The sequence below is a fragment of the Lasioglossum baleicum genome, chromosome 12 (assembly GCF_051020765.1).
Source record: "Lasioglossum baleicum chromosome 12, iyLasBale1, whole genome shotgun sequence".
NCBI classification, from domain to species: domain Eukaryota; kingdom Metazoa; phylum Arthropoda; class Insecta; order Hymenoptera; family Halictidae; genus Lasioglossum; species Lasioglossum baleicum.
The window spans coordinates 3,972,238-3,989,442 of record NC_134940.1 but is presented as its reverse complement, the minus strand read 5'-3'; the positions used below and the strand labels follow the sequence as shown (position 1 = coordinate 3,989,442).

At 42.3% G+C, this 17,205-nt stretch overlaps 2 protein-coding genes across 8 annotated transcripts in view; both read right to left on the bottom strand.

The window, feature by feature from the left end:
* Window positions 1-28: 28 nt before the first annotated feature.
* Window positions 29-10,190, bottom strand: Spz6 (Spaetzle domain-containing protein 6). The gene is made up of 8 exons (XM_076434811.1): window positions 6,158-10,190; window positions 2,919-3,111; window positions 2,706-2,823; window positions 2,116-2,226; window positions 1,939-2,046; window positions 1,586-1,852; window positions 661-940; window positions 29-586 (listed from the first exon to the last, which is right to left on the bottom strand). Exons 1-8 carry the CDS (start codon window positions 6,176-6,178, stop codon window positions 479-481), a joined length of 1,206 nt encoding a protein of 401 aa, XP_076290926.1. The 5' UTR covers window positions 6,179-10,190; the 3' UTR covers window positions 29-478.
* Window positions 10,191-10,330: 140 nt separating this feature from the next.
* The window catches only part of Ssdp (Sequence-specific single-stranded DNA-binding protein), a 30,716-nt gene continuing 23,841 nt past the window's right edge, over window positions 10,331-17,205 (bottom strand). For all 7 annotated transcript variants that reach the window (XM_076434801.1, XM_076434803.1, XM_076434802.1 and 4 more), the window contains one exon: window positions 10,331-16,750. In XM_076434801.1, coding sequence (XP_076290916.1) covers window positions 16,646-16,750 — 105 coding nt within the window. In that variant the 3' untranslated portion in view covers window positions 10,331-16,645. The remainder of the gene's footprint in view (window positions 16,751-17,205) is intronic.

Genomic DNA, 17,205 nt, shown 5'->3' with positions numbered 1-17,205 from the left:
GAACAGCATGCGCGTCGTTGCGCGTATGTACAAATATAAAATATTATTTATTCAAAATGAAAAGTACTCAAGAACACCGTCTCTCGTTGCGCGTGTAGAAGTGCATACGCAACGAGTCGTGACGGCGGTATGTACTTCGTCAGTCTTAAGGTGCACAATGTTGCAATCTCAAAGCAAGAAAGTACCCCAATTAAAGCTAGTGTGTTAGTCGCGCGCGTGTCTCACGATGCCATCGTACTTTGTCTAATTCCATCAGCTTCGCAGCATCCTAGTTCTGGCGGCAGGACGTTATTCAACATTCGAAACCGAACGGCTTTCGTACGATTGGTCTCTCTCGCCTTATCGATTTCTGCGATTTCATTTTAGCAACGGATCGATGCCGAGACTGAGCACCGGTTTAATTTTAAACGCGCGTGTCAAGGTGAAGCCCCCTCTTTTGTCAATCGTTTGCTCGGTTCGCGAAGTTCGATATGTTCGATCACAGTTCAACGTTCGACCCGCTCCGACGAACGTATCGGTTGAAATAGTCGGGACGCCAACATTTGCAGCTACCTGGCACCAGGAACCAGTCATAGTACAGTCTTACCTGGAAGAATATAGTCTGTTGTAACGACAAATTACGAGTGAAAAAATCAGTTTCGAAACGGTGCTCTCGTTTACCTGGAAACAACCCATCTCGTCGACTCCGTCGCAATGCTGTTGCTGCGTGCCGGCGTTGTTGCGAGCCTCGTTTTCGCCGGCACGTTTCTGCAGGTACTGCTGATAATTTTGGAAATCGTGGACCGGTGGCGGTGAACCGGCCGGATCCCTGAGTCCGTTCAACCGGGTATTTTGATTCTCGTCTAGGATCGTGTCGGGATAGAAGATCTCCGCCACCAGCAGACTGGTCCATCTCGGCGACGATAGGCAACCACCGTCCAGATAGTGGCACCTCGATTGCCTGCGAATCAGTCCGATGCGAACCTCAACTTAGCGAGGAAACAAAAACGGAGACAGTAATGTCCCATTCTAAGTCGATTCTCGGTTCTGTGCTGCGACATAGATCGGAACAGGACACTATCTTTTTGTGGGTTCGTCGATCAAACATGTTCTCAAAGAATTAGACTAGAATTTTGCAAATTGACGGAGCTACAGCCCGTTTGAGGTTCTCAAACGACTCGTTTCAATTACAAAAATGCGACACATACCTTGAGAAAGGTCGTATAAGAAAGTTGAAAATAAAAGAGTTAGCATTGCATTGGTATTTTAAACGATACAATAAGTTTTGAATTTTTCCTCTATCCTCTTTTATGTCCTAAAGTTACTCCATACCGTCAATTAAACCGCTAAATATGGTTGAAATTATATCGTGCTTAGCGTCACGTTAATCAGAAAAGTGCCACGAACGAGTTGCTAAAGGTGCCACCAAAAAATAATGAAAAATAAACAAGTTTTGTAATTGATTACGCAGTTCGAGCTCGCTGGCCCCTCGCGGGGTATGCCCCCCAGTGGAATGGCTAGGCGAAGTGACAGAGAGCGGTCTCCTCCGCTGGACTTAGAATGGGACATTACCGTAGAGAAAAAGAGAACCAGTGAACGAAATTACATGCATCTAGTGACTTCTATGGTCTGCGTGAAGTAGCCCTCGTAAGGTATCTGGACTACGTAACGCCATACTCCTTGGTAATTTTTTGCGAAAACCGGCGTCGCGTATTCCACTTTGGCCGGGCAAGGAGTGGGAGGACCGGTGTACTCTGGTTTCTCTTGTGATGGCGCTCGTTGCCTGTATTCAGGGGTAGAAGGCTCGTCCCGGCGTTCCGCTGCCGATGTAGCCAGGGGTTCTCCTTGTATCGCTTTGTACAGCATGCAGACCCTTTGACAGAAATAGAAATTCGAAGTAGAAAAAGACAATCCACGATTCGGGCTGGTTCGATGATCGAACGCGTTTCCAATACTCACACTCCTTCGCCATTTTCGCAGAACTTTCGGCCGCTTCTAGGCGGGTCTAAGTCGGCTTCCGAGTCGGAGGATCGCTTGCTTCTGCTCCGTTTCTCGTCGGTGTCGACGCTGCAAATATTGTCCGTTTATAAATGGCTTCTTCGTTGAATTCTTTTAATGAAGAGACACGATACTCACGAATTCTGCGAGAAAGATTGAACGGTAGCGACCTTTGGCAGATTGTCGTCGGCCTTGAGTATAGGCAGGGCTTTGCTCAGAAATTTCAACGTGTGGTTCTTCAATAAGGCGCTACAAAAAAAGGAAAAAAAATCAGTTATCAACAAGAACAATCGCTAATCGTACCCAACCACGTGTAACCTTCTCGTAAGTTGACAATAGCATGATGGGAGAGCACAAATGGCATGAATGGGACTTATACAACCCACGAAATTACAAAGTTCCCGTTATTTTTTTGAACATACCTCGTATGTTCCGGGTAGGGACAGAGACCGCGTAGGGAAACTATTTTTTATGACTGTGTCAACAATATACAAAGGACAGTAGAAAAGGACAGCATGTAAACACGGACCGTTTCTTTCTTTCGAGCTTCTTGGCCCCTCACGGGGATGGAAGATGGAACTAGGGGGAGTGGAAGGGGTAGGCGAAGGGACAGTGATCGTGGAGATTCTCAGGGAGCTAGATCGCGACTTTACTCTGTAGCATATAAAATAAAATATAATCTATACCCGGTTCCGTAATTCTATCGACGCTTCGCCTGTCGTACTTACAACGGATAGGAGGAGCCATTAAAGTGTTGGTTCATAGGATTCCGTGGGATGTAACCTTTGTTGAGATCGCCGCAAATGTTGTGTATAGACACGTAACCTTTCCCCTGTTTGCCAGGATCTAAACGATCGCGAACAGAAACGAGAAAGCATTAGACGAAGGTTCGAACTCGAATGACGGTGAAATAGTTAGCGATACGAATTCGAATCGCGTACCGTAACATTCTTTGTCGCTGTCTATATAAGGCGGTGGTCTCACTTTAGGTGGTTCCGCGTTCGGCGACTTGATGAACGCGTAGTATCCTTCCGGAGGTTCGTTGGATTCTGTCGACGAGTCGGTGGTGGGTAACTTGATGGGTTTCAGCTCGTGTTGGTCCTCGGCGAACGACGATGCGCATAAAAGTATCATCTACAGAGAAATAAACGGTGCGCGTCTATGAAACCGTTGATCTATACGTAGACAACAACGCTAAATAGAGAATATTCGCGACCATTGCTGCCCTCTGTGCGAGTACAGCGAAAGATACATTACACATTTGCGCAGTTGATATCGGAAATGTTCTTCGAAGCTCGGAACCACAGACGGAACTAACGCGTTTTGGTAATATTCATTGTATTACAGATAACATTTCTCGTTCCAAGATTACATCGTTTATCAGACAAAGTGCAAAGTGCTACAGTCTGTTGAGAAGTTGCAGTGTAATATACAGGGTGGACCACGCATCGTGATCAGTAGAGATTACTCTGTTATTAGCAGTCCGATCGAAAATGTTTTTATCAGCTTTTGCATGGTTTCAACAGAGCTTTAACGTGATTATGAAAAATGTTTTGTCAACCCTTTTTTTAAGTGTATCTTCAAGGTCTCCTTGAATTTTTTGCGAATAAACATCTAATTTTTTTACGCCTATCTGTTAGCGGATTTCTAGGCGAATTCGAAAACGTATCACAACATTTTAAAAACTGCAAGAAAAATTGCTTTTTTAATTTTCTTTTTACAAAAAATTTAAATTAATTAATTTTAAAAAAAATTCATCGCTCTACCTCATTTCTATCGGAAGTTACTTCTTTTTGAATCGGAGTTAGGTCACTTTTCCCCACTGTGAGCCGCGCCGGTAAACAACATTCGTATAAATTTAACACTGTACCCAATAATTCTGCTGTACCAAAATAAAGCACAGAAATTTTATTTTATACTGCAATCTTAAATGAAACTATTAGGTGACGTTATTCAGAGCGACTTGTTAGCTCACAATGAAAATTGCTGTTGCTATCGAACGTTCCATTAAGAAGTGTTTGGCCATGTACCATAGATTTTTCAAAATTATGCAATAATCACCGGTCGGCAATGTGTTAATTACGATACGTCCGGTGTGTCGATGATCCATAGCGAATACATTCTTCGCGTTTCATCGTCGAACTTACTAGGCTACTCCCCGTTAGTAAGATACGTCGTATCGCATTCGGCCTTAACGGTACTCGGTCCACGCTTCGCAGACTATTAATACCCGGGGCTTGGGACTATAGCCGCGCACGCTGGACTGCCCCACTAACAATCGGGCCTACTCGCCACGCCGTTACATTCTTTTGGCTCCTTAACCGTCAGGAATTTCGAGGATAAAACTCGACCGAGACCTTCACCTATTAACGCATACCTCCCCTTTTATGCGTATGTACGAGGTGTGTTCTAAAAAATAACGGGAATTTTCATTTTCCCGAAGAAAATTTTAGTTGTTCGTCTACATGAATGTTATCCCTTCAAAAAATTGTCTCAATTTAAACCATTACAACCGTACACACTTATGCCAGCGCTTCTTCTAATCCCCGAAACGCTTCTGGATCTCGATCTTTAGGATAATTAGACTGCGGATCTTTAAAAACAGTAAAAGATTTAGAAAACTGAAGAATATTGTAACGTTGCATTTAACGTAACAAAGTCGTTAAGAGATTAGATCAATTTTTATGTGATTCCTGCTTCCCGCAATCAATGCTACCCATTTTTATTTTGCATGAAGATCCGCAGTCTAAGGATAACTTTTAAACGACATCGGAAAACGACGTCGTTTTAGGGTTTTCTTTATTTTTGGGAACAAAAAAGAAGTCACACGGTGAATATTCAGGCTGGGGCATCATATTACAGTGTTTGTTTTTGTCGTAAAATCGCGGACAAGCAGTGAATTGTTAGCAGGTGCATTATCGTGGTGCAAAAGAATTGTTTCGCCACGAACAATCACTGATCGCACCAAAACACTCGTAACTTTCTCGAAAGTTGACAATATACTAAACATCGAATACGATAACCAATGTGCAGACACTTTTCAGACATGTGTACCAACACAACGAAAAAGAAATGGCGTGAATCGGACTCGTACAATCCGCGAAATTACAAAATTCCCCTTATTTTACCACGTTCTTATTAGCTCGCTTTCTTGTTTGTTTGTCTGTTTGTTTTGAACACACCTCGTATATATAATATTAAATGTGTGCTAACTGAAACTTCTTTCAACCAAAACTAGTTGTGTCTAATTTCGACACAGATTTCAATCGACATTCTATTCGATGAAATTTCCGAATCGGTCCGCAATTGTTTCGTTGACGAATTCCTCGTTTCCGGAGGATGATTGTTCGAGAAATTCGATGAATCGTCGAGACGTTGTGTTACCGTTCAAAAAGACGGAAAGGCTGGTTTCCTCGTCATCGCATTATTACACATTTGCGTAACGGTATTACTTTATACCGGTTTCCAGCGATTACCTACGAGTACGGGACGCGTTTCTATAATCAGGATCGACCAGCGTGAGAGCAACAAATTTATCGGTCTTTTCCCGCTACTTCTTCGTTTGCAGTGCGGGCGCGCGCGCGCGCGCTTTCGTGTTCAACTTTAAATCGATTAGGGAAGCATACTTTACGATCCGTTTCGGAAATCGCCCGATAAGAACGATGCTCGATCGTTCGATCGATCAACAGGTATGTATCTTGTCTTTTCAAGTTTCATTTTCATACGATCGGCGATATCGATCTGCTAAATATGTAGAATGTCGATTTGTTCGGTTTATATCGTTGTCATTTGTTTGTTTAAATAATTAGCCGAATAATCTGTAAGATATGAATCATCTGGAAGAGTCACAGCTCGGAGTATGAATGATAAAAGTGGACCGTGTTCGACGAAATTATCACATTACCGATGTGATTATTGGTTAATTTTGAAAAATCTATGGTTCATGGCTAAACACGTTTTAATGGAACCATCAATAGTAACAGCAATTTTCATTATGAACTAACAAGACACCGTCAATAACGTTATCTAATAGTTTCATTTAAGATTGCAATGTACAAGAAAATTTCTATGCGTTCTTTTGGTACAGCAAAATTATTGAATATCGAATTAATAGGCTTTCGGTAGGTAAAGTGTTAAAGTAAGTATTCGGTAGAGATTAAGAAAAAATTATTCGACTTACAACGAACGTGCGGAAGTCCATAGTGTTATCCGTTACGACGAGCGACGGAATGTAAAGTTGAACGTCGAAAGTCAGTGTCAAGGGATCTCGTGATCAGTCGACGGTCATAGCAAAACTGAACACATTGAACCCGTGGCATGGTATAAGGAGCTGTTCCTGCCTTCAGTCCCGTACTCATCACCACCAAAGGTACGAGCGAGCCATCCCACCTCCCACCTTCCACCTCGAATCGTGCGGATACCATTCCACCTAAATCCTTCTCGTCGCTTGACGTTCCTAAAATTTTTCGTCGCTCCAGTCTACTTTTCCTACTCGATTCATCAATCTTTGAACAGCGTAGCTGACGCTTCTGCTTTTTAACGCTAACCGTACCGCGACCGGTCAAATCACCGCTTTCGCATGTTTAGTTTTCGATTCGATCGTCGACATTCGAAAATAAATAGTTGTTCCGTTGAACAGCGTAAGCGATACATCGCGCAACAATACGAAGTCCGAAGCGAAAATAGCGGGAACATTCGTGCCAGAACGAGGCACGATCTGTTCGCGTCTTCGTCGTTTGAACACGGCGCGGCGACTGGTCACGATCGTAACTGTCATGGCATTCCAACATAATCGTCACTTTCCAGATATAACGTAATCTCCAAAGCGGTTTCGTTCTGTAAGATCACCTAAATGCGGGGAAAGGAAGCTGCACAGCTAAATTCCGACACTTCGTCATCCGGGGCAACTGTATTTTGTTCGGAAGTATCTTTTTCGCTCGCCTTTTGGCAACTTTTTAAAACGTTGGACTTACGGATATTGTACTTATTGTTAGACTGCGGGGGTCTTTAGGCAAAGTGAAAATTGTCTGCATCGATTGCAACAAATAGAAACCAACATGAATGTTATTTCTTCCCTTAATGTTTTTAATAGAGGAAAAAATCATATATTGACGTCTTCAATTTAAAATTTTTCAACAATTTTACATAATGCAGAATAATGCATAAAGATCCATAGTCTTCTTATTATCGGGCTTCGGTTTACATTGTTTACCTTATGCCAGTCGTCCATCCATCAGAGCTGTGCTAATTTAAATACATTGTAATTGAATTACTTGTAATAAAATAATTGTATTTTATATACACAGTACACAGTGGTACCTCGGTATACGACCTTAATCCGTTCCTGATGTTTGGTCTTAAACTGTTCTCATGTAAAAAAAACTCCGATTGATATTATACCTACATTAATCGGGTTGTAAAATGATTTAATCACTGTTTAAACACACAAATAAAAAGAGATTTTATTATGGATTTTTAACGCCTTCATAATCCTGAGCCAGAAAATGCCATCCAGACTTTTCCGACGAGCTAGACGAGTGTTCTAACCTAAAAACCGGATCTCTGGGGTAGAATCAGGGCACTTCCGGAAGAATTCGTGCCATCCGTAGGAGCCGGTCAAGGCCATCGACTCATTGAACATCCTTCCATGGCAACTACAAAAGCAGAATCTGGAACGGCACAACCTGTCGCTCTACACATTGACGTATCGACTACATTTCTTGATCCACGGAACGAACAATAAAACGCGACGATTGTTGTCGTCTCGTAATTTTAGTATCGTTTATATTCCGCAATCGTTAAAATACAGTCGAACCTCGATAACTCGAATCTTCATTAGAAGAATTAAAATCTTTGAGTAATAGAGGTTTCGACTTACAGAGGGTTTGTACAAAAGTTAATAATTTAATGATTGCAATAGCTTTAAAGAAAGTTATTTGTTCTTAGACAGCGGATCTTTATGCAAAATAAAAATTTTCTACCTGACGACTTCTAACAAACTGGAGTGAAATAGAAATTTATTTTCTTTCTTAATATGTTTAATAGTATTTTTAAATTCTTCGAATGTTTTTACTATTTTTAGTTACACCTTCTCATTTTTGTCGTATCTCGAAATTTGGAATTTTCAAACGGAAGAAACTCCACTACATTTCATGGAGGTGGTGTTTACGACACTGCTAAACGTACCGAAAGTGTTACGGGCTACTGACTCTTTTTACGAGCGAAGTAATTAATCTTGTGTCGCCGAGCAACTATGTTAATTATCAAATATCGCATTTTTCAAAGTTAAACAATAAATCGAGGACTCGGTATTTCCAGTTACGCAGGCAGAATCATAATACTGTACCTCCGCAACGTCAGGAAATTAACCCGAATAAACTTACCGTTAGACCGACGATATTCTATACTTTACGACATGTGATATTGTATACTCTATACGTTCCCATTGCGTCCCCTTTTGGATACGTTTATGTTATACTTTTGTATCCACAAAACTCAGCTTTCTGAAATTTTCACCTTACGTAGCAGCAATTTCTTTTCTTTCGTGTAACCTTACGTAAAACCTTCTGATTCTTCTTATTTATTGAAAATACGGCATTGGACTGTGTTTGTCCATCAGTCGGAGAGCATGGTGTGTAAGTACATGCATACATACATACATATAAATACAGTGACTCGATTAATATTCGAACGCCCTAAAAAAGATGATAACTTTTTAACAATTAGTTTACTAAAGGACGTGGAAAGAATTTTTTTCAAAGATTGCAATTGATCGGAATTGTAGCAAAAATACTAAAAGTCATATTGAAAATTTAAAAAATACGTTCTGTATAATTTCGTAGATATTGTATAAAATCGGTCCAACGTTTAAAGATGATAAAAATTGTAGATTTACACGATTTTCGGCCTCTTAAAAACCGTATTTTTTAAATTTTCAATGCAGGCCCGCATAAAAAAGTTTTAAAATGCAACTTTTAGTATTTTTTTCTACTATTCCTAGCAATTGCAATTTTTTTAAAAATTTCTTTTCGCATCCTGTAGTAAACTAATTGCTCTAGCTTCCCAAAAAAGTTCAAATCGTATAGTCCAATATTAAGAACGTTATCGTTTTTTTAAGAGCATCCGAAAATTAATTCGAGTCACTATATATAAAGGTTTTCCTTTAAACGTAGTTTAAAGTTTCAGTTTTATTTAAGGCGAAGTCGAAATTAAATAAATAAATACATACAAGCTGGACCATATAAATGGGAACACCTAAATATCTTTTGTATTTACTGTCCTATGAAAAAATTCCTCAGGACAAAGTTACACTATTTTCGGAGGTAAATGTATTGGTAAACAAAAACTCTTTTGGTAATTTTTTATGTAAAATATCAAGGCCGTCTGTATTTTTCTAAATCGTACAGTATATCTTGTTTACCGATAACATTGTAGATAATGAGAAACTAAATTCGGAGGATAGCATCCTTGTTACCTTGACATGACCTTGAGCAAAAATAATCATGTTGAAACGCGAAAGAAGTAGAAGTTTAAAACTAACATGTTTATTACGTATACAGGGTGTTTCGCTTACCTGGAAAATGTTTTTTAAAAAACTGTTTCGAGAAAAGTTATTTGCTCAAATAAATTTTGCTGTAAATGCAGAGTGGTGGAGGAGATAACTTAAAATAAATAAGTAATACATATACATTATACTCCTTTAGACATTATATGAGGTGTTGATATTTGGCGTGGCAAATATTAATAAGAATTATCAGAAAATTAATAAGAACCATCAGAAAATTAATAAGAATTATAAGAAAAGTAAGAGAAAGATTCTACTTACCCCGTGAATAATAGCAAACAGTATTTTCTCCGTTACGTCGTGCGGTCTGGAAGAGAATGGCGACGAGGTTAATCCTTTGCACTCGAAGCAATTTGAATTCCAAAATCGAGACATTTGTTTCAACCCAGATCATTTTTGTTCTGTGTAATCTTTTTTACATTGTGCACATCAAATTGAACCTGTATTCTTATATACCAGTTGAGCTTTTTACAATTTATAGAATACAGATAAATTTAATAATGTTAAAACTGTTTTGAATAATGGTATGGCAATTTTTAGTGGCGCCTCGGACTCGCCATTCGAGTGCAAAGGGTTAAAGTAAGGTTAGGAAGACGACGTTTACGGAGGAAATATTGCACAGTCGAACAGTGTGGATTCTTCTGGAGTCTTCTGAAAAGTGCACTGCCATGTCCGCTTTGTAGGAACGAAGAACGAAGAACGAAGAACGAAGAACGAAGAACTGGCCGGTGGAGCAGATTTCGCTGCCAAGAAACTCGGAAGAGGTGGTGTAACACAGTAAAGAGCAGATTTGATGCTTAGTAGGATAGATGACATTTATTTCATTATTTTTATTACTATTACTTGCTACTTGAATGCTATACTCGTATAGGTTTCTATAATTATGTCGATAATTATGCGTGAATTTAAAGAATATGTGAGCTCAGCCGCAAGATGTACAGCCCGCGTCAGTATTACAATGATCGAATAAGTGAAAATAATTACAAAAACGAAATTTTACGTTCACTTTTCAATGCAAACACTCGTCAAGGGATGAAGGGGAGGAAGGAGGAGGATGAGGATGAGGAGGGTGAGGGTGTTTGTGGTTGTGATCATGGTGGTGTGGAGTGGGGCATAATGGCGGCTCATCGATTTCCTTTAATAACTACTTTCATCTTGTATATCGTTCGATCTTGATTTACACGCGTTGGGAATCCTACCGTTCGATCACTCTATTGAAATACCTTTACACCGTTCTTAATTTGAATATTCTTATTTTTTTTTTGCTTTCGTCTCGAACCGCTATAATTTGTTGCAAACCCAACACTCTTACTTAACTAACCTAGTTTTTAACTTACACGAAATCGTAACGCGCATTATACCGGTAACAACGCATACCGTATTACTTCTTTTACTTCTTGTTTCCTAGCAACGAGTTGATCTCGTTTCATTCTTTTTTTTCGTTTTTTCATTTAAACAATATACAAACATCTCTCTTTCTTTCTCTTTCTCTCTCTCTCGCTCGCTCGCTCGCTCTCTTTCTCTCGCACTCTCTCTCTCTCTTTCTCTCTCTCTCTCGCTCTCTCTTTTGTATCTCAATGATCGTTTAAAAAAGTGTAAATACTATATACCGCATTACTCTGAAAGTATTCATCTTTTTGGTCTATCCTTCACGCAACCGTTTCTTCTACGTTTGGAATTTGTTCCATTAGAGGTTCGATCGAAACAATAACCGTACGGAATCTTGTACGAGAAGTTTCCCTGTTTCGTTAAAGTTCACGGAATCGGCAACGAGATCGTCGACGGTACATCGTCGACGAAATCGCGTCGACGGAATGACAATCGCGCGAAGGAGTATCAAAGAATAATATATAGTGAGAATCCCGAATAAAAGAACAATACGTACGAATTTGATGCTCGGTTGGAGGATGGCTGGGGATGAGCAGAGTTAAATATACACATTAAAAATAAAACGCGGAAAAACGTTGCCGAATAGTATCGAGGTGTTTCTCGTCGTTCCCGAGGTTTCATTGAGAAAATGTGTGTCCGAGTTCGGGTGGACGCAATGAAATTAAATGACCAGCATATATATATATATATATATTATTTACGAACAACGACAACCGAATCGAATATCTTGCGTACGATCAAATCGTGAGTCGTGAGAGATCACACACAGCCAGCCCGAAATCAAAAACACATGTATATCCTGTCCCGTCTACGAGACACGCGGACGATCGATACTATGCGAACGCATGATAGCGTTGGAAACGCGTCGCGCGCGTTTTCCAACTCGTAAAATCGTTTAAGTCATCTAATCCAAATTGCACTCGACGCTTCGGTTTGTACAAGTTACACATTTACATAATACGCCGAAATATATCGTAGTATACACATGGTGCATGTACACGCCGCCATTCCCGGAATCGAGCACGACCAGGAAACAAACAGCGATATCAGAGGTGTGAAAAACAAAAGAAGAAGAAGAAAATTACACGTAGAGAGGTGGTGGTGGTTTTTTTTTCAGTTCCGAGACTCGAGTCTCGAATCGGAAACAGAATCTCGCGCGCTTTTTAATCGTTCGGATCGCGCGAACTATCATCGCATCTCGAGAGCTTCCGACGCGATCCGTTCTTCGCCCTCTTGTACTCTTTGGTTACGTTCACCCTGGTCCACGCGTAATTTCTCATGCGTTCTCGCGCGCGCCAACAATCGACGCGCGCGAAAAATCGAATACACGATTATTGCCAAGTTTTCCACCGGTCGGATCATTTCTGTCCGTTTCAACACGTGTTCTCTCGCACCTGATTCTGTTCGATCGAAAGTTCGAAACGCACAGTTTTCCCTCGTTAGCGTCGCGCCGCGTAGCCATTTCGAGTGGACAGCACGGACCTAAGGACAAGGACTGACGAGCCCTTCGATTGTGCCCAAATTTTCTCGCGCAGGCGCGAGAATACAGTAACGTATCTATTATTGGGTAGCAGAGCGGCCAGAGCCCTGAGGCAGCTATATTGGCGGGAATGTACCGAAATAATCTTACCGGACAAAAAGACTCCGGGACGTGTCCTACGAGTTACAAAATATACAGAAGAACGCTTGTCATACATTCGTTCGATACATTCGTTTGATACCCCTTCCGTCTTCCGCCTCACCCCCCACAGGGTTATGCACAGGAGTGTTACCAGACAGGGGCAATCGGAAAAGGAATCGAGGGGAATACAAGTACACCCCCCTCTCTGATGACCAGTCCAGGCTACGGCACTGGCACCGTGGTCTACGGTCTTAGTGGGGGAAGTTGGAGTGTGCGCATGGTGCTGGAATGGGATAGTGGAAGGGGAAAAGGAGGAGCCTGGAGAGGGGGAATCAGGTTCGTTTCAACCTCAATCTGGCCACACTGATGCCACAGTCCTTAGGTCCGTGGTCGACAGCCAAATAGAAAATAATCGTCCGAACAAGGGGAACGCCGACAAGGGAAAACTGTACTCTGTATCTGTGAAAGTCTCAGATGAAACGTGAACGTAACGGACTCGTGTCTATAAATCTGCTAAAATAAAGAGAAGGAGATTATAAATGTATCCAATACTGGCAGTTACGCGTTATAAATTCGTCCGTTCGCGACGACGATGCGACGATCGTCTCTCGAATGATAATATGCCTAGCGTGTACCGTGTATGGATGCACACTGGCCAGATCAAGTCCTAGTTTCGTTTCCGAGATATATCGAGATACTGTGTAAACGGGCTAACGTTAACCACGGGGCTAACATTCTAAAGGTCTCGTGCCTTGCCATATATAGTACAATGTTTAACGTTATCCGCCTCTGCTTCGTCGAGTATTTCCCTTGTTAACGCAGTGTTACATGGCGCATCCTCTATTACTTTATTCTACAGCAGCGTTGGGCACGTTTGCCTGTCGCGGGCAAGAAGCTTCCCCCACCAACGTCTCTTTCGAGGCACCGCTGCGCGTCGAAGGTGCGCTCTGCACGAAAGAGACGTTGGTGGGGCAAGCAGGCAGCTCAGGGGCCCCTACCGTGCCCATTACTGTTCTACAGTGTACACCAGGGGTGGTCATTTTTGTCTGAAATGAGCAGTGTCGCCAGGATCGACCAAAACCGGTCGATTTTCCCGCCTTCTACCCTTCCACTATCCCATTCCAGCACCATGAGTATACTTCAACATCCCCCACTAAGACCACTAAGTCTGGTCACGTACAGAGGTGGGCATTATTTGGCGAAACAAACATTCCAAATACTATTTAATATTTTCGATTTTATTTTGCTTAAAGAAAATAGTATTTTAAATAAGGTATGCAATTTCGAAAATAAGATATTTCTATTTCAACAATCTGTGAACAACAATTTGATCCCCAAAATAAAATATTTCTATTTTAACACGAAACACTTTATTTTAACGAATTTTCTATTTTCTATTTTGACTATTTTAACGAAACATTTTATCGGAAACACGAAATAAAATATTTTACTTTTTGCATTGTTATAATACTCCGAGGAACCGCATAAACATACAGTCTATCTTACACCCATAAACGTACATATACATAAAATTGAAATTGAAAATAAAGACAAAATACAAATATTTTCGATATTCTTCACATAAAATACTATTTTCGAGCAAATTACTGCCTCAAATAAATTATTTTCTTTTAAAAAATTACTGCATGAAGTAAAATATCTTGTTTTCAAGAATTACTGCATTAAATGAAATATTTTATTTCCGAAGTTGTACACATACTTCAAAATAAATAGGATTATTTACTATCTGCTATTTAAAATACTATTTTCCCCAGCTTTGGTCACTCTCTGGTATTAATCTGGTTATCAGAGAGGGGGTAAACTGTGTTCCCCTCGATTCCCTCGATCTGGCGACACTGGAAATGAGACAAGACCGTCCCCACCATGGCGCCCACTGTCCCCCACCAGCATCCGCCGTTACCATGGAGGTAGAACGCGCTTCGTCCGTAGCGAAGAGATTGGTGGGGGATGCAGGCGTTCAAGGGGCCCAGTATCACACCCAGTTTAGCTTCCAAAATTAAAATCGCGGAATAGCCCTCGACAGATATGTTGGCTACAAAAAGGCCATCACGCAAAACCTAGGGCTGGGTTCAACTCGGCCCCCAAGATTGCATCTTGGGTGGCGCCACTGGAGGGGCCCCAACCGTGCCCACCACTGGTGTACACTGTTATTGGTTGCCAAATTACGCGTCGCTACCAAGGGAAAACTGTGTTACCGACTTGTTCCGATAAACAACCTTTCAGTCCCTAACTACAACTGTTCGTCGAGAGATCTCCTCGTTCCGCGGACACAATGATTAATCCCCGACTAATCTCGCGTGCCTGCGAGTCAATGGAATTAAATCGAATCGTTACGTCCGACTGTGAAACAAAAGGTGTGTTCTAATCGCAGATATTCTGTAAATACTGTGCGCTTCTTTGCCGTTTCCATCCGAAGCCGGTCCCCCACGCTACGGTTTGAACCGGTCTCGAACCGGGATTCGGAACGATTCGGGGGAGCACGTAACCGCATTTGAACGCAGTGAACGCAATAAACGCAATAAACACAAATAAACGCAACAAACGCATAAACAAATGCCCGTAAAAATCTTTCTTCTCGTCTACCTACCCACGGTTCGGATAGAACCGCGACGATACTCCCGGCCGTCGAAACGACTCTCCAGGGGGGCTTCCCCCGTGCCACCGAACTGTTTGCAGTCGAAGGGGTTCGGGTTCGACGTGAAAGAGAGAAACGGAAGACGGAGGGAAGACCCGGCCGAGAACCGTTTCGGTGGAATCGTCGCGCCCCTCGATGGGTTTTTTTTTTAAATCGATACTCTTCTATCGGAATGGAAACCTATACTCGTGTTGGAACGACTCGCGCGTCAGTTCGTTCCAATTAAGTACCGGTGAAGAATTTGCTCACGACAGTTGGAAATTTTTCCCCGAAAAGATTCGTCTCGCTTTCCGCGGTTTCGATTCGTCTTATCACAGTCAGCATAGTTTTACAATTCGCTGCTTTGTTCGAAAGCTTTAGAAAGCGCCGCGCCCACGTCGCACCGACGATCGAGGAAATCGATGAAACGTCGCGATCATTTTCTTTTTTTTTTTCACTTCTTTTTTAATCGTCCGTCGACGACGTTGCGAACCCACGCTCGTCGATATATCGATCAATGACTCGCTGGAAGGATCACAGAGTGGGGCGGAGTGGGGCGAAAGGGGGCGGGGAAAACCGAGAAAGGAGGGGGGCCGACAACTATTCTCGATAGAAAAAACATTATACGCGATGCTTCTTTTTCCTACTGTACAAAAAATAGAGCGTTTTCGTCGAACTTAGAGCCAATAAGGAAGCACTTACTTACTCGGGAAACAGAACCGAGAATCCCAAGCGAGTAGGAGAGACGAAGGGAGCGTGGAGAGAGACGGTTAACAAGGCGATCACCGGTTCGTGCTAAAGAATAAAACACGGTCGTGAATCGAGTGCCCGTCACTTTGTCAGCTTGATTATGCGAATACTCGAGCCCCGTCGAAAACACCTTTACGTTGCGCGTTAAACAAAGATTATCGATCAACGACGATCCGAGGTGATTGCGCTCGCGCTTTCCCCGTATACGGTATACGATATACGACTTGTTCACAGATCGCGGCGATCGGATGTTCTATAAAATAGATTGTAATAACTTTTACTTGTGAAAACATTATGCCCTTTCCGTATCCGAACAGGATAAACATCGATAGACGAAGCTCCGTTGCGTTGTGTTGCGTTGCGTCGCGCGGGGGGGAAGAATCTGCGAGTCTTCTCTGCGCCACACCAATAAAGATCTCGACCCCCTGCCCCCTGTACCATTGTTCTCTGTATATCTCTTTTAAGTATCGTTTCGTTTCCGTTAGATTCGCGCGCGTCCTTTCGAACAACTCGCTTCCGAAGCTGGGAGTGTTCCGGGTGGGGCGGGGGGAGGGGTAAAAGGCGGAGTCAGGGACGATGACGGGGGTACACAAGGGGTAGAGTGTGAACCAGGTAAAGGAAGATAGAGAGGAGGAGGATGATGATTGTTTCGCGACTCGCTTTCTCAGAAAGTTAGTTTGGTCTCGGAGTACTATGGACTCGCGAAGAGTTACTGTATGAAATAATCGGGGTGATCAGAGTCCTTCTCAAACCTCTTCGCCTCTTCCTGCATGCTCTCCTTGATCTTGAGTATGGCCGCAGACTCGGTCTGATCCTGTGAATCAACCAACACCAGGCCGGTTACAAGTAAAAGGTTAGGCAAGACCACCATCAGGCGATACCTTGCCCATGTTCTTTCTTTTTTTTCTGTTCTGCTTTCAGCGTGTTCACCAGCGAGCTGACGAAGGAACACGGCGACCGAAACAAGCGCTTTTCTTTACCTAGCGCGCCCGCCCGCCCTCGCGACAAACATTGGCTTCTCGCAGTCACTGGAAATAAGGGTCGTGTCCCCGAAATGCTATTGTTGCGCTCTTCGAGAGAGAAGCGATCTTGGTTCTAACCACGGACCTAAGGACTGAGCGTAAAGTAGGTTTATGGATGAGAGGGGGCGTGCCGCGAGCGGGGAGGGATGGTTAACTGCGGCCATCTTGAGTGGGACCACACTGTGGTGCGCGCTATAGGCGACTTTAAATACTAGTGTGGCGTCTGTACTTCATTTTTACCATGGAA

Coding starts and splice junctions, on each gene's coding strand:
- Spz6 (XM_076434811.1), bottom strand. CDS start 6,178: ATGGACTTCCGCACGTTCGTT. Junction 2,227..2,705: donor AATGGCTCCTCCTATCCGTT/GTAAGTACGACA, acceptor CTTTTTTTGTAG/CGCCTTATTGAAGAACCACA. Junction 1,853..1,938: donor TGCGAAAATGGCGAAGGAGT/GTGAGTATTGGA, acceptor TTTCTGTCAAAG/GGTCTGCATGCTGTACAAAG.